This window comes from Leopardus geoffroyi, chromosome D4 (assembly GCF_018350155.1).
Source record: "Leopardus geoffroyi isolate Oge1 chromosome D4, O.geoffroyi_Oge1_pat1.0, whole genome shotgun sequence".
Lineage (NCBI taxonomy): Eukaryota > Metazoa > Chordata > Mammalia > Carnivora > Felidae > Leopardus > Leopardus geoffroyi.
Window position 1 is genome coordinate 6,523,250 of NC_059342.1, and position 24,160 is coordinate 6,547,409.

Sequence of the window (24,160 nt, forward strand, 5' to 3'; positions counted from 1 at the left end):
CAGGATGCTGGCCTGTTTTCATGTCGCGGGCGGGCGGGCAGGCAGGGAGCCTGGCTGCTGCTGTGCCTACTCTGTAGAGAAAGCACGGCCTAGTAGTGGTAAGCGACGACGAAAAGGTGAGGTTACCTGACACCGAATTCCTGGATAACATAATGATTTTGTGTGAGAAACAGCACAGGAGGATCTCCAACATCCCGGAGGAGCTGCAGGGGATCTGGAGCAGCCGGGAGGAAGAGCTCCTGCCCCTGCAGGTCTGCATCTCCCCTTGCTTGTTGTCAGGCTGTCAACTAATGGGGACGGCGGCCCGTGGGGCCTGGTTCCAGACCTCACTGAAGGCCTGAGCTCAGCCCCACTCTACACACGCAAATGCAAGCAGCAATCTATCTAAATAGTGTCACCGTGCAAGCGGAGGTGAAAAGTATCACTGTGCAAGCATCAGCACCAGGGGGAAGAGTAGGAGGCGGAACCCTGGAAATACTGTATAGTAAGTCACACTGCCCAACTCCAAGTGAGCTTGTTGATGCTCTTGCAAGTTTAATTATCTTCAGGCAATGGTTAACTTTCGGCCTATACAAAATTTTATAATTTTCCTGATTCTCCTTGACACAGATATTTTTCCAGATCTCCCACCCATCTTTCTTAACAGCAAGTCTTATCACCCTCCATCAGCCAACATGCAGGAACCTTAAAAATGATGTCACAAAACATTCCTAATTTGCCACAGAAGCTGAAGTCATCACTGAGAGGCACCTCTCTGTGAGGGAGGCACTACTTTCCCAACAAAAGAAGGAAGTTATCAATATAATTATGTTGTAAAAAAGGTTGTAACAAAAAATTTTTCTGAAAATATGCACAATTGAGTAATTGTCGATTTTTCACCTATCTTCGTGTATATTCTCCATGATGCATCCATCAATGCAATCAGTCATGAATGGTTACTAGAACATGAGGAATCATTATTAGTGTTTACATTCTTCGTTTGTTCCGTAACAATATACAGTCCCTCCACAATGTGCTTCCTTTCAATCTTTTTAATGCTAAAAAAGTCTGTTTGTTTTTAATTACTGGAATCACTGCATCAATTACATTTTTAACTTTATTAACTTCATAATGATTATAAAAAGCTTAATTATTTAACCCGATATAACTCATTTTGTACACACCTAACACCAGGTACACACAAAAGTAATAAGATGTTTTAATTGATCTTGCCAAGATAGACCACGTGAACATTAAACCACAAAACTTGCAATTTTCTACTTAAGCCCAATTGTAATTTTTGTCTTGTTGAAATCATGTTTGAAAACAGTCAGGTTCAGTACCAAATACATTTGGAATTTGGGGCCCAAATAAACTCAATTATTTTGTAGGTTAGGGTATTTTCATGCTTCTAAGAGAAGTGACATAAATGAACAGTCCTTTAGATAAGTGAATAAATAATGTTTTATCCTAGAAGAGAGCTAGATTGGTAAACGAACACATTCAGGCTCACCATTTCAGAAGTTAAAGAACATTTATGGATGCAAAATCATCTGTGAAATGATATGAACATTTGTTAGAATGGTATCATCTTAGTGTTTAGTCAGAATTATGAGTTGAAGACACCAATTCCCATATTCCAAATCCCAAGACATGGCTAATTACAACCTAGCCTCTGAATTTCATCATGTCCTCCCTGAGGCCACCTTGAAGAGCTTCTTCTCATTAAGGAAGCAGAGACCTATACATTATAACTCTTCAGGGAGAAAGTCAACATTTTTCAAGAGTCACACTTTCACCATGGAAACTTTGTTGCTGATTTTAACACTTCCATTTGTATCTTATTTATTCCCCAGCACATTGCTCATTGTCAATTCCAAAACTCCATTTGCTCCAAGGTCCCCTCTGCACCCCACTATTCTCCCATCATATTGAACTGATTACACTGAGGTCCTTCGTGACCATCTGGTGACTCAGTTACTCTCACCTTCCATACATACCACTTCTCCTACCCTATCTTTCCTCCATTATAGATGGAAAAGTGCCCCCAAAATATAACCCTCTACCTGCCTGTGTGAGATGTAACCCATACCTTTATAATTCCTAAAAGAATGTGTCTTTGATTAACAGGTATGAATTTGCAAGCATGGTGTTTGCTGAACAAGAAATACCCAGCTTCTTTATGTTTTGTTTTGTTTTGTATTTAAGTAGGCTCCACGCCCAACATGAAGCCTGAACTCATGACTGAGATCAAGAGTTGCATGCTCTACTGACTGAGCCAGCCAGGTGCCCCTCTTCTTTAGTTTTAACAAATCAACATAAATCCAATTCCGTCACTGGGTTGGAAATTTAGCATCAGACACTATTCTAATGGAACTCCCCCATTAAGCTGTATTTGAAACCCAGGGTCTTAGCACCAAAGCATGAAGTCCCCATAGGTTTCAATGGCTCACCACTAGGACACCTACCACCCAGCCTGCATGGTCCCCTCAATTCAGGTGCTTGCCTCCCTCACTGGGGATCAACAGAACTCTGCCAAGGGTACTTGTTTCTCTGCTCAGAATCCTGTTTCCCTACGTATATCACAAAGCCATCCCTTCTGAGGTCTCCACCTGTCCACAGCACTGTCACTGAGCATTAACACAGCAGTAATTTGTCATTTCAGGAATCCAGGACTTCAACCTCTTTGTAATGTAAATCTTCTCTCTCTCCTCTCCCTTTCTCCCTTACTCTTATTCTCTCACTCTTACTTGTCCATCGGGCATGCTTCCACACTTTTTGGTTGACTTGGGTATTTATAGGCCATGGGGGGAACAACTTTAAGCAGCTTCTGCTTTCTGCCACACAAAAGTCTATCAGAGAAGTAAAGACTTAGGCTCTGGATACTTGGTTTAAATTTGAAGTGAAAAGATGGTATGGGAGAAAATATACAAGAAGAAATACAAGCAAAGAGATATCTAAGAAGAAAAAGTAATAACCCAGTTAATTATCTTGCTATGCACTTTGACCTTATACATTATCAACTTCCCCTTCTGCATGGGAATCTTCCTCTGTTCCTAGTATTTTTTATAAGCAAAGAAAACTGTCTTTGCATCAACCCTTCCTCTGCCAAACCAAGAGAACTGCTCCAAGCACTTTAGCACCCACTATGAACTGATCCTGTGAGATTCTACACTAGCCTCCAATCCCAAAATTCAATCTTAACTCTCATCTTCTTCACTTCTCTTTGATATTTCACTCCATTAATGATCCTCTCTTTACATTTACTTCCTGTTGTGCTTTTATGAAATGACATCATTGTGTTTACATCCTTTCTCTTATCTTCTCTCTTTTAATTCCTTCCTTGCTTCTTCCCACATGAAAGTCCCTCTTCTGCCTTGAAACTGTATACCCTACCCATCTATTAAAGAGATGATGAATTGTTACTGCTTCATCTCACAACTCTTTGCTGTTGACTTCCAAATCTGGATCTCCAGGCTGGAAATCTCAGCATACCTTCAGCCCCATATTCCCATTTACTGTATTAGGTAATTCCTCTTCAATGTTTTAGAGTCATCTGAAACGTGTCATGTCCAAATTTTACTGTGCAATTCAACTCCCCTCATTATTTCTCCTCAGTGTCATCAGTATTTTTCATTATCCATAACTCAAAGCCCCAGTCTTTTTAAATTCCTCTCTCTCTCCTACCTCCAGCTTACATTCAACCAGTCACCAAATCCTATGATGCTTCCTTTAAAAATCACTCTTCTCAGTCCTTTTGGCTTATTTCCACTCCTTCCATCCTATTCCTAGCTCTCACCAAAAATTCATGGATAAATAATGTGGACTTCTGGTTGGTTTCTTCACTTTCTTTTCTTCCCCATCGTCTTCTGTATAGAGTTAAATTATTTACCTTAAGCTTTAATTTCACCATGTTCAGACCTTATCCCAATTAGTTGATAACTTCCTACTTGCCATAGGATAAACAGGATAAAATCCAAACTCCTTAGTCTGAATTTTAAAGTCTCCTTTATTCTCTTGCCATACTTCATCTCCTACTAATCCCAAACATAAAATATTATCTAGGTTATTTCCCTAGACTATGTCTCGCTCAGTTCCGTCCATGCCTTTGCACCTGCCATGTTCCCTTCTTCCTGAGATGTCAGCCCTGCCTCTCTACTGCCTACCTTTCCATCAAAGCCCAGTTAGGTTCTGTCTCCTAGATGAAGCCTTCCAGGACCACTGCAGCCCACACCAGCCCTTCCCTTCCATAAATTATTTTAGTTAAACTCTCCACAGTTAATTTCAACATTTAACCAGTAATGTTTTTACTCCATTATGTTTTCAACATAATTAAAATAAGTTTAAGCTTCTTATGCTTAAAGTTATTTCACTTATTTCATTTATAACTCCTAAACACCAAAGACTTCCCCCCCCCCCCCAACGAATTAATGGAAAATCTCTTCTAGGACTGGACCAAGACTATATAGACTGCATACTATCCTTTTTGTACTAAAAATAAAAACATGAAAATTGACTTCAAATGCACTCTCTCAAACCCTTGCCAAATTAAAAGTATGATATCTGATATATAATAGAATACAACATTTTTAGACGACTATTCTACATATTATTTTATTTGATTCTCGCATTCCAACAAAAATAGAGTTGGCAATGATTACCACAGCTGATACTTACTGAGTATTATCTGTCAGGCATTGTATTTTCTCATTTATTGGCTCATGTATTATCTCATTTTAATGCATTATCTGATTTAACCCTTTAATAGCTTTATCAGAAGGTACTATTATTATCTGCCTTTAACCTCTGCCACATGTTCTTATATTCACAAGACACATAAGTAACCTGTGGTATATGATTTCTGCAGGTCTGTATAGCTACCTAGTCTGATAGCTGGGATCAGGCACTAAGTGTCTTTACTATCAATGGAGTGAATTTTTTTTTTTTTTTACATTTATTTATTTTTAAGAGACACAGAGAGACAGAGCACTATTCGGGGAGGGATAGAGAGGGAGACACAGAATCCAAAGCAGGCTCCAGGCTCTGAGTTGTCGACACAGAGTCTGATGCAGGGCTCGAACTCACAAACTGTGAGATCATGACCTGAGCCGAAGTCAGATGCTTAAATGACTGAGCCACCCAGTCACCCCTCAATGGAGTGAATTTTTAAACCCATTCTGAGTCCACTACCTTAGTTTTGTTTGTTTTTGTGTGACTTTTTTTCCCCCCCGAACTATTGTTTCCTTTCATATAAGGTTTTGGTCTCAAAAGATTTGCTTTGATATTATGATATCATGTACCATCATCACCAAACCACATTCTTTTTATTTTTTTGACAAATTATGGTTATATAACGTAGGTTAAGAGTTTGGGCTCCAGAGAGAGACTATTTCTAATCAGGCCTCTGCCCCTTGCTAGCTCTGTCATCTTTGGCAAGTTTCTTAATCTCTTTATGTCTGAGCTCCTTCATCTATAAAATGGGGATAGTTATAGTACTATTTGATATGATTGCTACAAGGATTAAATGGGGTAGAACATGGACAAGCACTTAGATTAAATGGGGTAAAAATGGACAAGCACTTAGTAATCACTCAATAATGATGTTATTATTACCATTCTTTCAAAATACATCTTTGGATATGTATTACTTGTATGTATTCAAGAATACATATAAATGAATATGCATAATAATTCCTGACATGGTAATTCCTCAACACATAAGTGTTTTATTAACATTCTTTCAAAACATATCTTTAAATACATACTATTGGTATGTATTCTGGAAGTAAACACCAAAAATAAAGTGTTAACAAGACCAACATTATAGTAGGAGACACACAATAAACTGGACAGAAAGCAAAAGGTAAAGAAGACATTACCTGTATTATAATAATCAAGCAAGCTTATAATTATTATAATTAATTGTATCCTACAAATTTTAAACTAAAAATTTAAAGAATTAAATATGGGAATCCTAGTTCCCATATTAAGGTATCAACATAAAATGCTAAAAATAACTTGAGAAACGAATATTCTAGTATAATTCCTAATAATCCCATATTTTATCTTGCATAAATGAAATTCTCATTTATAAATACTCAAGGGTCACCTGGGTTAAGCATCCAATTCTTGCTTTCGGCTCAGGTCATGATCTCACCGTTCCTGAGTTCAAGCCCTGCATCAGGCTCTACGTTGATAATACAGAGCCTACCTGGGATTCTCTCTCTCTCTCTCATTCTCTTTCTCTCCCTCTCCCCCTTGTGCACACTCTCTCAAAATAAGTAAATAAACTTAAAAAAAGTATTTTTTAAAGAAAGAACTTATAAATACTCAAATGTGGTTTATTAGGGAGCTCCCACTTTATGGCAATAACCTGGCATAAAATAGGACAAGATACTAATGAATAAGTCAGGAATTCATTTAGTAATAACTGTAACTCATTCATTCAAAATAAGACACTTCACTAATAATTTGTTCTGTTCAGTAAATTCATTGGATCTTGCTAATAAGAACAACAATGAGCCAACCAATCTTTCACAAAGCAGGAAAGAATACCCGATGGAATAAAGACAGTCTCTTCAGCAAGTGGTGCTGGGAAAACTGGACAGCAACATGCAGAAAAATGAACATGAACCACTTTCTTACATTATACACAAAAATAAGCTCAAAATGGATGAAAGACCTAAACGTAACACAGGAAGCCATCAAAATCCTTGAGGAAAAAGCAGGCAACAACCTCAATGATCCTGGCTGCAGCAACTTCTTACTCAACACATCTCCAGAGGCAAGGGAAACAAAAGCAAAAATGAACTATTGGGACCTCATCAAAATAAAAATTTCTGCACAGAAAGGAAACAATCAGCAAAACTAAAAGGCAACTGATGGAATGGGAGAAGACATTTGCAAATGACATATCAGATAAAGGGTTAGTATCCAAAATCAATAAACAACTTATCAAACTCAACACCCAAAAAACAATCCAGTGAAGAAATGGGCAAAAGACATGAATAGACACTTATCCAAAGAAGACATCCAGATGGCCAACCAACACATAAAAAAATATGTTCAACATCGCTCATCATCGGGAAATACAAATCAAAACCACAATGAGATACCCCCTCACCCGTGTCAGAATGGCTAACATTAACAACTCAGGCAACAACAGATGTTGGCAAGGATGTGGAGAGAGAGGATCTCTTCTGCACTGCTGGTGGGAATGCAAACTGGTGCAGCCACTCTGGAAAATAGTATGGAGGTTCAAAAAATTAAAAATAGAACTACTCTATGACCCAGCAATTGCACTATTAGGTATTTATCCAAGGGATACAGGTGTGCTACTTCAAAGGGACACATGCACCCCAATGTTTATAGCAGCGCTATCAACGATAGCCAAGGAATTGAAAGAGCACAAATGTCCATCGATGGATGAGTGGATAAAGAAGATATGGTGTATATATACAATGGAGTATTACTCGGCAATCAAAAAGAATAAATTTGCCATTTGCAGCTATGTAGGTGGAACTAGAGGGTATTATGCTAAGTGAAATTAGAGAAGGACAAATATATGACTTCACTCATATGAGGACTTTAAGACACAGAAAAGATGAACATAAGGGAAGGGGAGCAAAAATAATATAAAAACAGGGAGGGGGACAGAACATAAGAGAGTCTTAAACATGGAGAACACACAGAGGGTTACTGGAGGGGTTATGGGAGGGAGGATGGGCTAAATGGGTAAGGGGCATTAAGGAATCTACTCCTGAAATCATTGTTGCACTATATGACAACTAACTTGGATGTAAATTAAAACAAATAATAATAAAATAAAATAATAAAAAGTAAAAAAAAAAAATAAAAGAATAACAACGAACATTAGTAGTTAAGAATGTGTTCATTCATTCCAAAAATGTTTATTAAGGGTCTATTTAGTAGGTATTCTCCTAGGCACTGGATAATAAATATGAGACAAAAATGGTTCTACTTCTTAATGACCTTACAACCAGTAGATAAGTACATAATTAAAAAAAAAATTCACCATAGTGCAGTAAAGAACCATAATTATGACATAACTACGAAACAGGGTATAAAGGGGTGCGGGGGGGGGGGCTCAGTCGGTTGAGCCTCCAACTATTGATTTCCGCTCAGCTGTGATTCTCTCTCTCCCTGTGTCCCTCACCTCCTGTCTCTCTCTTTAGCCCCTATGCACTCTCTCTAAAAGTAAGAAATAAATAGGGTATAAAAGGAACAAGTAGTCAATTCTCTAGGATTCATCAATCGATCCACTAAATATTATACGAGTGTTAATGCTATTAACATTTCACTTATTATTTGCTATATATATTATCAGTTATAATTATTAACATTAATGTATTATTGAGAACGTAGTATGTTCCAGACACTGTTCAAGGCAGAGGATATCAAAGAAAATGAAACAAACAGAAATCCCTGCCTGCACGGAGCTTACGTTCTGGTAGGAGGAGACAGTAAACAAGTAGAGAAATAAAATATATATAGTATGCCAGTCTGCAATGAATCGCATATGGAGAAACACAAAGCAGGGCGCGGATACAGAGAGTGCAGAGCGAGTGAATGGGGGTATAAACCAAATTGGCCAGGTTCTGACATACATTGCTTGAGAGGCTTTTTTGTGCGCTTTAAACCTTCCTCTCAGTCTAATGAATGTCTTCCGTTCTCGCAGGGCTCACGGCCCACTACAGTTTGGACATTCGCTGTGTTTCCAGGAAGGTGATGACATTGTGCTAATCAAATCACATAGATCTTTAAAAAAAAAAAAAAAAAAAATCCGAGTCCAGCTAACTGAACAGCGCCCCCTGGCGCCAAGGGGAAGCAGGGCAACGTTGCTGGGAGAAAGGAAAAGGGAGAAGGGAGATGAAGACGCAGAGGCGGGCGGCAGAAAGGAGAGGGAGACCGGGAGTCTACACTGACTGCGCGCGCGGGTCTGCGCGGGTCCCGGGCATCCCGGGGCCGCTCACTCCTCCTCCCGCACGGCCCCCGACTGCCCCCTGCTGGCCGGTATTGCATCCTCCCGAGCCACTGCACTTATCCAATCCAATCTTCTCTAAAAAGACCGAGGACCGGTACCCACCGCGCTGCCTGCCCTTCCCCGCCGCCCTGCTCCTACTTTAGCAAAATACTGTTACTCTTAGAAGGCAAACCCCGTAGGGCGTCCCCGTCGCAGGCTTGTTACAATTTGGCAACAGACAATCCTCTGTAATCTCTCGCGACGGCGGCACATTAGCATCCCAGCTGCCCTCCCGGAGGGGCGGGCGGGGTTCTCCTCGGGCCGCTCGGAATCCGAATCAGGCTGGGGGAACTCACACTCGCACATTCCAGCGCGCCCGGGGGCGCCAACACCTCTGACGCCCACCGCGCCAGGCCCTGGGGTACAGGGGGAAGCAAACATGCCCGCACGCAGCTGGGGGGCTTGGGGGCAGACGGTATCAAACAAGCGCACGAACAAACGTGAACGAACCACCGAGGTGCACCCCACCGGGGAGCCGAGAGAACGTGTTTCTGAGGAAGCGACGCCCCGGGACCAACCAGGCAAAAGGGCGGCAAAGGCACTCCGCTAGAAGGAGCAACGCCTTTTCTGATTTTACCAGTTAACCGGCGCCCCACGGCTCACGGATGCGTCTCTCTACAGGGCAGGACAAGAAACGAATGAAGGACTTTAAGAACTAGAGCCCGCCACCTACCTGGCTCTGAGAGCCCACGCAGGGCGGCCGCCTCGCACCTCACGCCTCGCACCTCAGCGTTCTCGCGAGGTCCGCACGCGCTCGGAAGCCGGCCAGGTGCGCGTGCGCGGCGCCGGTGGGCGGGGGCGGGGGCGGGGGCACGAGCGCAGGTGCCGGGAGAAGCCGGGCGGCCGGGAGGCAGTTACACCGCGCCGCGGACCGGGCTGCTGGGGCCTCGGGATGCCGCGGCTCCTCTGCCTGTGTCTGCTGTGGCTGGGGCTCCCGTTAGTTCGGTTCTCCCGTGAGCTGAGCGACATCAGCAGAGCTAGGAGGCTGTGCGGCAGGCATCTCATGAAGGAAATAATAAAACTCTGTGGCAATGTCAGCTGGCACTTCTTGAAGGAGGAAACCCCCAAGATCCAGCTGTTTCCCCAGGCCAACGAGAAGATTGAGACCTTCATTCCCGACCGGTTGGAAAGCTCCCAAACCACTTTCCCAGCCTGGGCGAGAGGCACAAACCCAGGTAAAAATATAAACCAAAGGCGTGGTTGTTCACCCTTGTACATTTCTTTACCCCAAATCTGCTCTACCAGGAGGTGAGCTTCCTCGGGTAATGGAATTTGTGCCTAGTACCGAGAAAAATAAAAAAATTTATAAGCCAATGTATTGCCAGCAGACAATGAAGCTTTTTTTTTTTTTTTTTTAACTTAGAGGAAATAAGTATACACATATAAATCTATACATTTATGTAAGAATGCTGCTGCTTCTCGGGGCGCCTGGGTGGCTCAGTCGGTTAAGCGTCCGGCGCAGGTCATGATCTCGTGGTCCGTAAGTTCGAGCCCCGCGTCGGGCTCTGTGCTGACAGCTCAGATCCTGGAGCCTGTTTCTGATTCTGTGTCTCCCTCTCTCTCCCTGACCCTCCCCCGTTCATGCTCTGTCTCTCTCTGTCTCAAAAAATAAATAAACGTTTAAAAAAAATAAAAAAAAAAGAATGCTGCTGCTTCTCTAGCTTTCCCTTTCTGGAGTACACTTGTCACCTGGCAAACTCAGCTTTGTCTTTCAAAAACTCTTAGGTTTCATTTTCCCTGTGAGGTCATCGCTGACTCTTTCATAGCTACTCACTCCATTTTCCATCTACCACAATGTCTAACACAGTAGATCTATCTAACCATCATCAGGACCTGCCCCATAATCTGTCCAGCCCTGTGCAGAAGAGAAATACAGGGCGCCTTATTCAGAAGCAAGAAAGGGCCATTGAAGGTACTAAAATAAAAAGCTTCCCCCACCCCTTTTTTTGTATCTCCTCTGCTCACATACACGGTCCATTGTCCCATCAGACTTCACTTAAAAGTTCACATACTTAAGTACACTTCAATTACAAGATAAAATTTTTGAGACGTTCAAGACTGCGACAATAGAGCATTAAGGAAAATGCAAAGTTCTCCTAAGCACTGGGTCTGTGTGACTGCACGAGTCTCACCCCCATAAGGCCAGTCCTGTATACCATACCATATTATAGGGATTATTTCATGCATATTTTTATCTGAAATGCCTAGCAGAGGGCCTGGCACATAGTATGTGCTTAATATATGCTGAATGTATACTTAATATTTTTACAGTCTTTAGGAAGAATATTCTTGTTTCAGATTCACTGTTCTCCTCCAACTGTAGTTGTACATTTTAGTACCAACATGGTTTGCCATTTTAAAAGAAAATGCACTTTATGTATAGGCTGTCGATAGCACAGTGTCATTGAAATTATTGCCTTTAAAGTAATTAATTTGATTTGGACAAATTTTGCTACAGGCAAGATTTCTGAAATTAAGGAAAGAAACGGACTATCATGCCAAAAAAACACCTTCCTGTGGATGACCGAAACAAATTAAGTTGCCTCCCACATCATAGGTGCTTGTTAACTTCTTATTTAATAAATGAATGAACAGAACTCATCCCATTCTTCCTATTGCTGCTAAGGGGATGAAAACTTTGAAAGAAATAGCAGAAACCATCAGACTGAATCTTGATCATTTTCTACCACCAAACCTACCTAATGTAAACTCACTTTATTTTGCTCTCATAATGGAAGAAGGGTCTGTCCCCAGCCTTCCACTTGTACTTTAATTCAGTGATTCTCACACTTTAACATGCATATGATTCACCTGGGGAACAAAAACTGTGAACATACAGGTTCTCATTCAGGAGGGGCTGGGGGGAGGCCCTGACAGTCCACATTTTTGCAAACTCCCAGAGATGCCTGATGTTCCCACTACCTATGTTATAGTCAAAATTTTACGTTCAGACATCCAAGCTTGAGTTGGTTATTTATTTAAGTGTTTTTAATGTTTATTTTTGAGAGACACAATTGAGCGGTGGAGGGGCAGAGAGAGAGAGGGAGACACAGAATCCGAAGCAGGCTCCAGGCTCCGAGCTGTCAGCACAGAGCCCATCGTGGGGCTCGAACCCGCAAACCCCGAGATCGTGACCTGAGCCGAAGTTGGATGCTCAACCGACTGAGCCACCCAGGTGCCCCAAGGCTATTAAATTTTTTCAGAGTAACTTTAAAACTCAGAGCTGATTAATGACCCCTTTGTTTCAGGTATTATTCACACTTCCCTGGAGGAATAAATGCCAATAATTCAATGAGGGAGCTTCAGGAGAACAAGATTTGTAGGAAATAAAAATGTATCTTCTTTTTAAAAATTTTTTTAATGTTTATTTATTTTTGAGAGAGAGTCATAGTGCAAGTGGGGGTGGGGCAGAGAGCGAGGGAGACACAGAATCCCAAGCAGGCTCCAGGCTCCAAGCTGTGAGCACAGAGCCTGAGGCGGGGCTCCAACCCACGAACTGTGAGATCATGACCTGAGCTGAAGCTGGATGCTTAAATGACTGAGCCACCCAGGCACCCTGGAAATAAAAATGTATCTTACAACATTTTAGAACTGTCATGTCCATGGAAACATGTTATTGTGGGAACTATGTAAAGGACAGTTTTCTGAAGTGGAAATACCATGTGGCCATAAAGCTACAGTTGTTTTAAAATGTGTGGGAGAATGACAAATGGATTTAAGTTATCAATACGAATTTGCGTCATTTTTTTAATTTGCAAATTAGTTAACATACAGTATAGTCCTGGCTTCAGGCGTAGAACCCAATGATTCATCTCTTACATATGACACCCAGTGCTCATTCCAAAAAGTGCCCTCCTTAGTGCCCGTCACCCATTTAACCCACCCCCACCCCCACCCCCATCAACCCTCAGTTTGTTCTCTATATTTAAGAGTATCTTGTGATTTGCCTCCCTCTCTGTTTTTATCTTATTTTTCCTTCCCTTCCCCTATGTTCATCTGTTAAGTTTCTCAAATTCCACGAGTGAAAATTATGTATCTGTCTTGAATTTGTGCCAAATTTTTAAAAATTATTAATCTATAAGGAAAGATGACAATCTATCCTATTAATTTCCAGTGAATAATTATAAGTTGTAGAGAGGTATGTGTTCCCAATAGAGAATGTATAATTATGCCATTTCTTTTGCATTTGAATGTGGCTCGAAAAGTTGATTAACTTTAACTTGTACTCGCAGGACACATTTCTATGTTAGATCAAGTCAGTTACCAACAATTTTAATCTTCTGATGACCTATTTGACTCTGACATAGAGAAAGATAGTTTGGTGCAGTGATATCAAAAAAACTTTTTGGGGGGAGCTTGGGTAGCTCAGTCAGTTGAGTGTCCAACTTTATAGATTTACTTTTCACATTAGGTTCTTAATTCTTCTGGAGACCACTGTGTCTGTTATGGCAAGGATTACTATCTTAGTTTTTTCAAGAAGTCTTATTTTGCTCTACAAAAGCAGCTAGTTTTCTGAACACCATCTACTATATAATAATTTTTTTCCCATTGACTTCTAGACTTACCTTTATTGTTTATTGTTTGCCCGAGTTTTCCTATTCTATTTAATTGGTCTTTTTGTTTGACCTCGTACAATTACTATACTGTTTTTAATGATATGACTCTGTAGCATGTCATTTATAGGAGGGCACATCTCCAATGTTGTTGTTGTTTTTTTTTTTCTCTTAAGATCCACTAAGCTAATTCTCGACCTTTATTCTTCCCTATATATTTAAGAGTAAGTGTACTCAATTTTTTAAAAAATCCATCTGCCAAGGAGTGCCTGGTGGCTCAGTCAGTTAAGCATAAGGTCTCAGCTCACGTTATGATCTCGCAGTTTGTGAGTTCGAGTCCCACATGGGGTTCTCTGCTGTCAGCGCAGAGCCTGCTTTGGATCCTCTGCCCCACCCCCTAAAAAAATAAATAAGCATTAAAAAAATCTGTCTGCCTTAACAAAATATTAGCAAACCATATTCAACAATACTTAAAAGGATCACTCACCACAATCAAATGAGATTTATTCTGGGAATTCAAAGATGATTCGGTATTTGCAAATCATTCAACATGATACATGAATAAAATGAAGGATAAAAATTGTGATCATCTCAACAGATGCAGAAAAATATTTTGACAAAATTCAACATCCATTTATGATAAAACTCTCAACAATATGGATTTAGAGGGAACATACCTCAACAGAGTAAAGGCCATGTATGAAAAACCCAGAGCTAACTTCAGACTCAATTGCGAAAAACTGAGAGACTTTCCTCTAACATCAGGAATAAGAAATGGATGCCCACTCTCACCACTTTAATTCAAAATAGGACTGGAAGTCCTAGCCACAGAAATCAGACAAGAAAAAGAAATAAGAGCCATCCATATTAGTAAGGAAGAAGATAAACTGTCACTATTTGCAGATGACATGATACCATACATAGAAAACTCTAAAGACACCACCAAAAAAACTATTAGAAGTAATAAATAAATTCAGTAAAGTTGCAGGGTACAAAATTAATGTACAGAATTGGTAGTGTCTCTATGAACTAATAATGAAGTAGCAGAAAGAGCAATTAAGAAAACAACCCCATGTAGTTTTGCACCAAAAGGAATAAAATATCTTGTAATAAATTGAACCAAGGAGTAAAAGACCTATGTTCTGAAAATTATAAAAACATTGATGAAAGAAATTGAAGATGACACAAACAAATGGAGAGATATTCCATGCTCATGGATTGGAAGAATTAATATTTTTTAAATGTACATACTACCCAAAGCAATCTATAGATTCAGTGCAATTCCTATCAAAATATCAACAGCATTTTTCACAGAACTAGAACAAATAACACTAAAATTTTTATGGAACCACAAAAAAAAAAAAAAAATAGCCAAAGCAGCCTTGAGAAAGAAGAATAAAGCAGGAGGAATTACAATTCCAGATTTCAAAATATACTACAAAACTATAGTAATCAAAACAGTATGGTTTCAAAACAGAATGGCAGAAAAATAGACACATAGATCAATATAAAAACAAGCTAGAAAGCCCAGAAATAAACCCATACCTATATGGTCAATCTATGAGAAAGGAAGAAAGATATACAATGGGGAAAAGATAGTCTCTTCAGTAAATTGTGCTGGGAAAACTGGATAGCTACCTGCAAAAGAATGAAACTGGACCATACACAAAAATATATTCTAAATGGATTAAAGACCTAAATGTGAGACCTAAAACCTTAAAACTCCTAGAAGAGAACAGGCAGTAATTTCTTTAATATCAGTCAGAGGAACATTTTTCTAGATCTGTCTCCTAAGGCAAGCAAAATATTTTTGCAAAAGCAAAAATAAACTATTGGGACTTCACCAAAATAAAAACTTTTGCACAGCAAAGGAAATCATCAACAAAACAAAATGGCAACCTACTTAATGAGAGAAGATATTTGCAAATGATATATCTGATAAGGGGTTGATAGTCAAAAAATAGAAAGAACTTAGACAACCCAACACCAAAAAAATAAACAATTTAAAAATGGCCAGAGGACCTGAATAGATATTTTCCCAAAAAAGACATATGGCCAACAGACACATTAGAAGATGCTCAACATCACTAATCATCAGGGAAATGCAAATCAAAACCACAATGAGATGTCATCTCACACCTATCAGAATAGCTAAAATCAGAAAGACAAGAGGGGTGTGTGGGTGGCTCAGTTGGTTGAGTGTCTGACTCTTGATTTTGGCTCAGGTCATGATCTCATGGTTTGTGGGCTCAAGCCTGCATCAGGCCCTATGCTGACAGCACAGAGCCTGCTTGGGATTCTCTCTCTCCCTCTCTTCCTCTGCCCCACCCCGCTCTCTCTCTCAAAAATAAACTTTAAAAAAACACAAAAAGACAAGAAATAACAAGTGTTGGTAAGGATGTGAAGAAAAAGGAACTCTTCTACACTGTTGGTGGGAATGTAAATTGGTATAACCACTGTGAAAAACAGTATGGAGTTCCTCAAAATTAAAAATAGAAATACCGTATGATTCAGTAATTTCACTTATGGGTATTTACCCAAAAAAACCAAAAAACACTAGTTCAAAAAGTTATATGTGCCCTTATGTTTATTGTAGCATTATTTACAATAACCAAGAAATGGAAACAACCCAAGTGTCTACTGATAGATGAGTGGACAAAGAAAAAGTGGTATACACACACACACACACACACGAATATTATGTAACCATAAAAAGGATGAGATCTTGCTATTTGTGACAACATAGATAGGCCTGGAGGGTATTATGCTAAGTGAGATAAGTCAGACTGAGAAAGACAAATACCACATGATTCCAGTGAACATGAATAAACAAAATGAATACACAAATGAATAAATGAATAAACAAATGAATAAACAAAAATAAATGAATAAAGAAAAATAGAATCAGACCTGTAAATGCAGAGAAGAAACTGATGGTTGCCAGAGGAAAAGGATGTGGAGAGAATGGGCAAAATCAGTAAAGGGGAGTGGGAGATACAAGCTCCCCGTTTTGGAATGACTAAGTCATGGGAATAAAAGGTACAGCCTAGGAAATACAGTCAATGACATTGTAACAGCATTGTATGGTGCTATATGGTAGCTATACTTGTGGTGAGCATAGTATAATAAAAAAATAAAATTAAAATCCATGTGTAATTTTAATTGAGATGCATAGAATATATAGATTAATTTGAAGAAGATTTATATCTTTTTAAAATAAAGTAAGCATGGGGTGCCTGGGTGGCTCAGTCTGTTGAGCATCTGACTCCAGCTCAGGTCATAACCTCAAGGCTTGTGGGCTCAAGCCCCACATCAGGCTCTGTACTGACAGCCTGGAGCCTGGAGCCTGCTTCAGATTCTGTGTCTCCCTCTCTCTCTGCCCCTCCCCCACTCACGCTCTGTGTCTCTTTCTCTCTTTCAAAAATAAACACACACAAAAAGTTTTTAAAGTAAAAAGTTTTCTCAGGAGAGACTTTCTGTATTGTATACTCCTTAATACTTTGTTTTGTTCCTATTGTAAATACTTGCTAATTGTATTTTTGTTAGTGATTTTTGGTTAGAAAAATGCAAAGGATTTTTACAGGTTGATCTTTATTCAGTAATTATGCAGAACTATCTTCATAGTTCGAAGAGTTTGTTTCTATAGATGATTCTATCAATTACAAATGATAGTTTTGTCACTTCCTTTCTAAACCTTACACCAGTCTTTTTTTTTTTTTCCTTCTAGCATTAGCCAGGTCCTGTAGTGCTGTTAAGTAGTAGTAATAGTGTGATGTCTTGTCATGTTCCCAATTTTAAAGGGGAATGCATTTAAATATCTCCATTAGGTATAATGTTTATAGGTTTATGTTATATAATCTCCACCAAGATAAAAGAGTTGCTATTTTTTTAATCATTAAAAGTAGGGATGAACTTTTTTAAGGCCTTTTGGGGGACATCATTTTGCATATTAATATGATTTTTCTTTTACTAATTAATTCACCAAATACTTCTTGGGTACCTGCTAAGTGCCAGGCACTTGGGATATAGAAGTGAACAAAGCAAAGATGTCTGGCCTCATGGAGCTTGTGTAGGAAGTGAACATAATAAATGAGTAAATATTCAGAGGTAATAAGAGCTATAGAAAAATAAAGAGTGAAGGAGGATAATAAGGGAGATCAGGAGTGAGGGCAGCTGGAGGGTGGGTTATAGGATTAAATAGTGTAGTCCTATGTCAGGGCTCATTGAAAAGGTGAGGTTTGAGAAAGGAGGAGGTAAAAGATTCAGGCAAGCAGACAGCTGGGGAAAGGGTGTTTAGGCAGAGGAAAGAGCAGAGTAAATACATTTCTGCCCCATTTATGCAGGGAACAGCAAGGCTAGTGTGGCTAGAGCAGAGGGAGAGGTACTGGGCAGGCCTAGGGCAATTGTTTAGACCAATCTTAAGGATTTTGGCTTTACTCTGAGTAAAGGCTTTCAAGCAGAAGAATGACATTAATTGGCATTTTAAAGGGATCACTCTGGCTACTGTGTTGAGGACAAGTTGTAGGGAGGCAGGATTAGAAGCAGAGCCCTGCTTTGCAGGGTGCGATATTAGAGATGATAGTTGCTGGATGAGATGGTAGCCGTAGAGGTACTGGAAGTTGTTTCATTCCAGATATATTTGAGCAGACTCTATGTAAACTATGAGAAAAAAGAGAATTCAAGAATGATTCCAATATAATTTGTTAAATGTTTATTTATTTATTTAGATAGAGAGAGAGAGACAGACACCAGGGGAGGGACAGAGACAGAGGAGACAGGATCCCAAGCAGACTCCATGCTGTCAAACAGAGCCCAACATGGCGTTCGATCCCAAGAACCATGAGATCATGACCTGAGCCAAAAATCAAGAGTAGGACGCTTAACTTACTAAGCCACTCCGGTGCCCCCCAATAATTTTTTTGAAATATGATCCCAGAATTTTTGCTTTGAACACCTGGAAGCATAGGGTTTCTATCAACTGAGATAATAAAGGCCTCACGTGGAACAGGTCTAGAAGACTATCAGTAGTTCAGTTTGGTGCATGTTGACTTTGAGACACTGAAGTGGAGACAGTGAGTAGGAAGGAAGTAGGACCTAAGAATCTGGGGGTTGGAAAAAATCTTACTTGAAGATAGGAATTTAGGAATCATAGGTACATAGATGATTTTTAGAGCCATAAGACTGGATGAGATCACCAAGAGAAGAGGTGTAAATAGAAAAGAGTACCAAGGACTGAGCCCTAGGGGATCAAGATTAAAAAGCTGAAGAGGAAATATTTGCAAAGGAGACAGAAAAGGAACAAATAGGTGGAAAGAAGAGAGAAGGTGGTGTCCCAGAAACCAAGTGAAGAAAGTGAGTCAGATGAGAACTGGCTGTTGAATTTAGCAACAGAGAGATCATTTGTGACCTTCAAAAGAGAAGTTTGGTGCAGCAATGCAGGAAAAGCCTGATTAGAGAGGGTTTAAGGCAGAATGAGAGAAAAGGAATGAACAAATAATAGAACACTATGAAGGAGTTTTGCCATGGTAACTGGCAAGGTAAGCAAGGCCAGGAGACATGGTTTTGGCTTTTTTTAAGTGGGAGAAATAACATTTTGTGTGCTTATAGGCATATTCAATAGGCATGAAGCGTTAATGATGAAGGATATAGAACAGCATTGCTGGAGTGGTGAGAGGAGATGAGACCCGGTCCATAAATGGAGGAACTGGCTTTAGAGTGCATAGCTCACCTGTGTAAACCAGTAGGAAGGCAGAATGTATGGTCACAGGCTGTAAAGGTGAGTAAAAAAAAAATGGTGAAGGAACCAAATGCAAGTCTCTTATGATTGCTTTCCTTTTCTTTCAAGTAGAGAGCAAACCCAACTGAGAGTGAGTAGGGGGCTTAGTAATTTGGTAAATTGCATTGATAGATTTTTAGGGTATTGACCTATCTTTGAATTTCTGGAATAAACACTTTCTTAATATGTTTGTAAAATATGTGTATGGATTCAGTTAACCAATATCTCATTTAGGACTTCCACATAAACATTTATAAGTAAATAGGCTCATGTGTTGTTGTTTTTAAATCGTGTTGCTCTTATCCAGTTTTGGAATAAAGCATACACTAGGTTCACAAAAGATGCTGGCCAGGTTTTGCCTTTTTCCTCTTTTCCTGGAACAACCTGTATATGATTAGAATTTACTGTTCCTGAAAAGCAGGTAGAACCTACTTCTAAAGCCACCCATGTCTGTCTTTCTAAGTTTTCTGTGCCAGTTAAGGCATCTCATATTTTTCTCGTGATTCATCCATTTCATCTTGATTTTTAAATGTACAAGCATTCCTCATATTCATTTATTTAAAAAACACAACTATCGTTCTTTTTTGTTGTCCGTTTCATCTCTTTTTTCTTGATTAGTCTGGCTAGAGTTGTATCTATTAATCCTTTTAAAGAACCCGTTTTGGGTTTCTAAACACAGTGTTTGGGTTTTGTATTTCACTGATTTCTTACCTTTTCACTATTTGGGTCCCCTCTGTTACTCTTTTTTCAAATCCATTTATCTGAATGCTCATGTTAACCTTTCTTGCTTTCTGGTGAGTACAGCTTGTTTCTCCTTAAATTCCCTCCCCAATTTGACATGCAGTTCACTGACTAGTCTTTAGCTGCCTTTACTTGTGAAAGAGTTTCCTTCTTCTTGTTTTTTCTTTACTCTTTGAGTGACAGAACCTGGCACATCCCAACAGGAAGCTCTTCCTTCAATGTGCCTAGACAACCTAATTTACTTTCTCCCTTCAGTGTACTCTGTTAATTATGACCCATTTTAATCAATCATGTATTTATCTGTCTTAGATGACTTACTATTCAGTATCTTTAATATCTATCCTAAAGTTTAAATGTTCCACAATTCAGCTTCAGCATTTTAAATACAAAGTTAGTGGGGCACCTGCATGGCTCAGTTGGTAGAGCATGCAACTGGTAATCTCAGGGTAGTGAGTTCAAGCCCCATGTTGGGGGTGGAGCCTATTTTAAAAATAAATACATGCATCTATACATATATAAATATAAAGGTAGCAAAAGGTGTTCTAATAGGACTCTAACTATAATTTATCTAATAACCTTAAGAAAAAATGATAGGGGATATAGTTATTATAGAAACAAGAGGTAGGAAAGGACTTGGAAAGGCTCTGGAAAGCCTAAGGAATTGCATCAACTTTAAAAACCACTTTCTCTCTTTTTCTCTCTCTGAATCTTTTCTCCCCTAGTATTTATGTTCCTTTTTGGCTTTAGCTTGTCATGACTAGCTTCACAGTCCCCTTTCAGTTTTGGTTCTCACTAATCTTTTTCTCATTACTTCTTAGTTGTAAGTTCACAGAGAGGAAATTGATTGGGCCAACTCATGTTTTCACACGGCATGGATTGTTGGCCACCATAGTTGATTGGTTTCTTTGGGGTCAGGTACTAACAATCTCCAGTCTGTTCAACTGTGGCTATAGGGTAGAGTCATGTAGTTCAGAACATGACCGTCTAAGGGCTGGCTCCACAGCAGTGATTATAGGCAAATATATCCTTCTAGAAGGGATAGTAGATAGGCAAGGGCAATGATGGAAATCCAACAAGCCTCCAAATAATTACCTTCTGGATTGATTGTGATTTTTTCTAATAATGCTGAGTTAAGAGCAGTATAATAGCAATCAGTTCATTGAGCATATCACCACTTCTTCATTTCCTTGTATTTCAACAAAGACCAAAATGGCTTCCACTAGCCCCTTAGTTATAAGATGTGCATAAAAAGACAAATACAGCAATCCCACTTTATCTGCAGGGGATATACTCCAAGACCCCCAGTGGCTATCGGAACTCTACATATGCTGTTTTTTCCTATACATACATACCTACAATAAAGTTTAATTTATAAATAAGGCACAGTAAGAACTTAATAATAAAATATAACATAAAACAATATACTGTAATAAAAGTTATGTGAATGTGGTCTCTCTCAACATATGTTATCTGTCCTTACCCTTCTTGTGATGATGTGAGATGATAAAATGCCTGTGTGCTGAGATGAAGCGAGGTAAATGATGTAGGCATTGTGATGTAGCATCAGGCTACTACTGACCTTTTGATGCTCTGTCAGAAGGAGGGTCATCTGCTTCCAGACCACAGTTGACTACAGGTAACTGAAACCAGGGAAAGAGAAATTGCTGAAGATTACTGTAACCCAAGTTAAAAATGGGCGAAAAGTTTAAATAGACATTTCTACAAAAAGGATATACAATAAGCACATGACAAGATGCTCAACATCATTAGTCATTAGGTAAATGCAAATCAAAGCAACAGCTGGCACCACCTCACATCTCACTAGGATGACTATAATCAAAAATGGAAAATGCCAAATGTCGATGAGGGTGTGAAACAACTGGAACCCTAGTATATCAATGGTAGCTCTGTAGAATAGTGTAGACACTGTGAAAACAGTTCGGTGGCTTCTCAGAAAGTTAAATTTACTGTATGATCGAGCAGTTGTACTACTAGGTAGACACCCAAGAGAATTACAGACATACATTGAAACAAAATCTTATATGTGAATATTCATAGCAGCAGTATTCATAATAGCCAAAATGTGGAAACAACCCAAATGTCCATCAACTGATAAATGGATGAACAAAATGTGGTATATCCATACAATGGAAAACTATTCAGTCATAAAAGAAATAGAATGCTGATACATGCTGCAACACGGATAAACCTTGAAAACATTTTGCTCAGTGAAAGAAATCAGACATAAATGGCCACATGTGGTATGATTTCATTTCCAAAATAGGCAAATCCTTAGAAACGAAGAGTAGATTAGTGATTGCCAGGGGCTGGAGGAAGAAGGAAATGGTGACTGCTAATGGGTATGGGGCTTCTTTTTAGAGTGATACAAATGTTCTGGAATTAGACAGTGGCGATGGTTGCATAACCTTGTGAATACACTAAAAACCACTGAATTGTATGCTTCAAAATACTGAATTTATATGTGACTTTACATGTGACTGATATCTCAATAAAAAATGTTTTTGCATAAAAAATGTGTAAAGGTTTCTAAGCTTTTTTGTAGGAAAATACCACCTACAGCTGTTTTAGTTGAAATACATATATTGCTTTCGAAAACCATTTTATTATTTAAAATGTGATTCTTTTTAATAATTAGCAGACTTTAGTATTCTAGTGTTATTAATTTTTTCAGCTAAAGGAAGATTTTTAACAAGGTAGGATTTTCTTCTTGTCTCTCAACAGTTTCTACTTCTGCCTCTGAGGAAGAAGCAATAAACAGTTTGGAGATGTCGTCACTGCCTAAGTACAGATATAAAAGGGCCAACTTGCCACCAGATAAGACAAGAGAATTGTCCTCATCACAAGATACCAATCAATATATTCATGAAATCTTAGAATTTCAGAAGATAAACAGAAACAAAATTAAAACCTTAAGCAGTGTGTTTTGGGGGAACCATCCCCAAAGAAAGCGCAGGGGATACTCAGAAAAGTGTTGTCTTAAAGGATGCACCAAAGAAGAACTCAGCATTGCATGCTTTCCATATATTGATTATAAAAACTTACAGAAACATGCACCATCAGTTGTGACTGAAATATACTAACCATCATAGGAATGATACTCACTTAATAAAAGCTTAATATATTTATTTTACTTTATTTTTGGTAATTGTCCTTGTAGGTTCTTTGCTGTGAATACCATCTGAATGTACTTGCGGGCGCTTAATAATACTTTCTGTGTTAATAGGAAATCTTGGTATTTTCTTTGGTAACTCCTATTTTTCATATATTTTTATATTTGAAGAAGATCTTACTGGCGGTGGCATGATCCATGTAGACACCTTAAGAATTATCTGTTCATGCTTGTCATTGTGCTTGAAACTCTCTCAGGCTGCATTTAAATGGCTTATGGAATGTTCCGCATTCCATCTGTATGACATACAGACTGACGCCCATGACCATTAGGCTCACTCCAGTATGCCAGTACATCTGTTCGACCACGTTAAAAATAACTAACCAACTACCACTCCTAGTAGGAGCTCTTATACTGCAATAGTAGGTACACTTTTAATTCCTTGAGTTTTATTATAGTAATTGGTCAGCAAGTTTCTATTGAGGACTTAAAGAGAGTTCAGCGAATGTCTCGAGATTACACAAATCTCTCCAGGATACTATGTCTTTGCTGTGAAGGTACTGATATAATGTGATACTCCCTTTTGGCTTGGTCAGAATAGAGTGCTGACCTAGTCAGCAGTGTTAGCATCCCCTGGGAACCTGTTAGAAATGCAGGTCTCAAGTCCCACCCCAGAACTACTGAATCAGAAACTCTGGGTGTGGGGCACAGCAACCTGCATTGTTACAGGCCCTCCAGCTCATTCTGATGTCAGTTAAAGGTCAAGAACCACTGGTAAAAGTCCTATGGAGTATTGTTGAAATCCTATATTTATGTGCTTGCATATCTCAACTCAATATGATATTATAACACGAAGTTTTTGGTGTATTTTTTCCACTCTTTGTCCACATGTGAAATATTTTTAATGGTACAAATCAGAGAAAAACTTAATCCATAGA

General features: G+C 39.2%; 1 protein-coding gene across 1 annotated transcript; it reads left to right on the top strand.

Moving 5' to 3' along the window:
* The first annotated feature begins 9,837 nt into the window (after positions 1–9,837).
* On the top strand, positions 9,838–23,243 carry INSL6 (insulin like 6). The gene is made up of 2 exons (XM_045468668.1): positions 9,838–10,197; positions 22,835–23,243. Exons 1-2 carry the CDS (start codon positions 9,915–9,917, stop codon positions 23,191–23,193), a joined length of 642 nt encoding a protein of 213 aa, XP_045324624.1. The 5' UTR covers positions 9,838–9,914; the 3' UTR covers positions 23,194–23,243.
* The last annotated feature ends 917 nt before the right edge of the window (positions 23,244–24,160 follow it).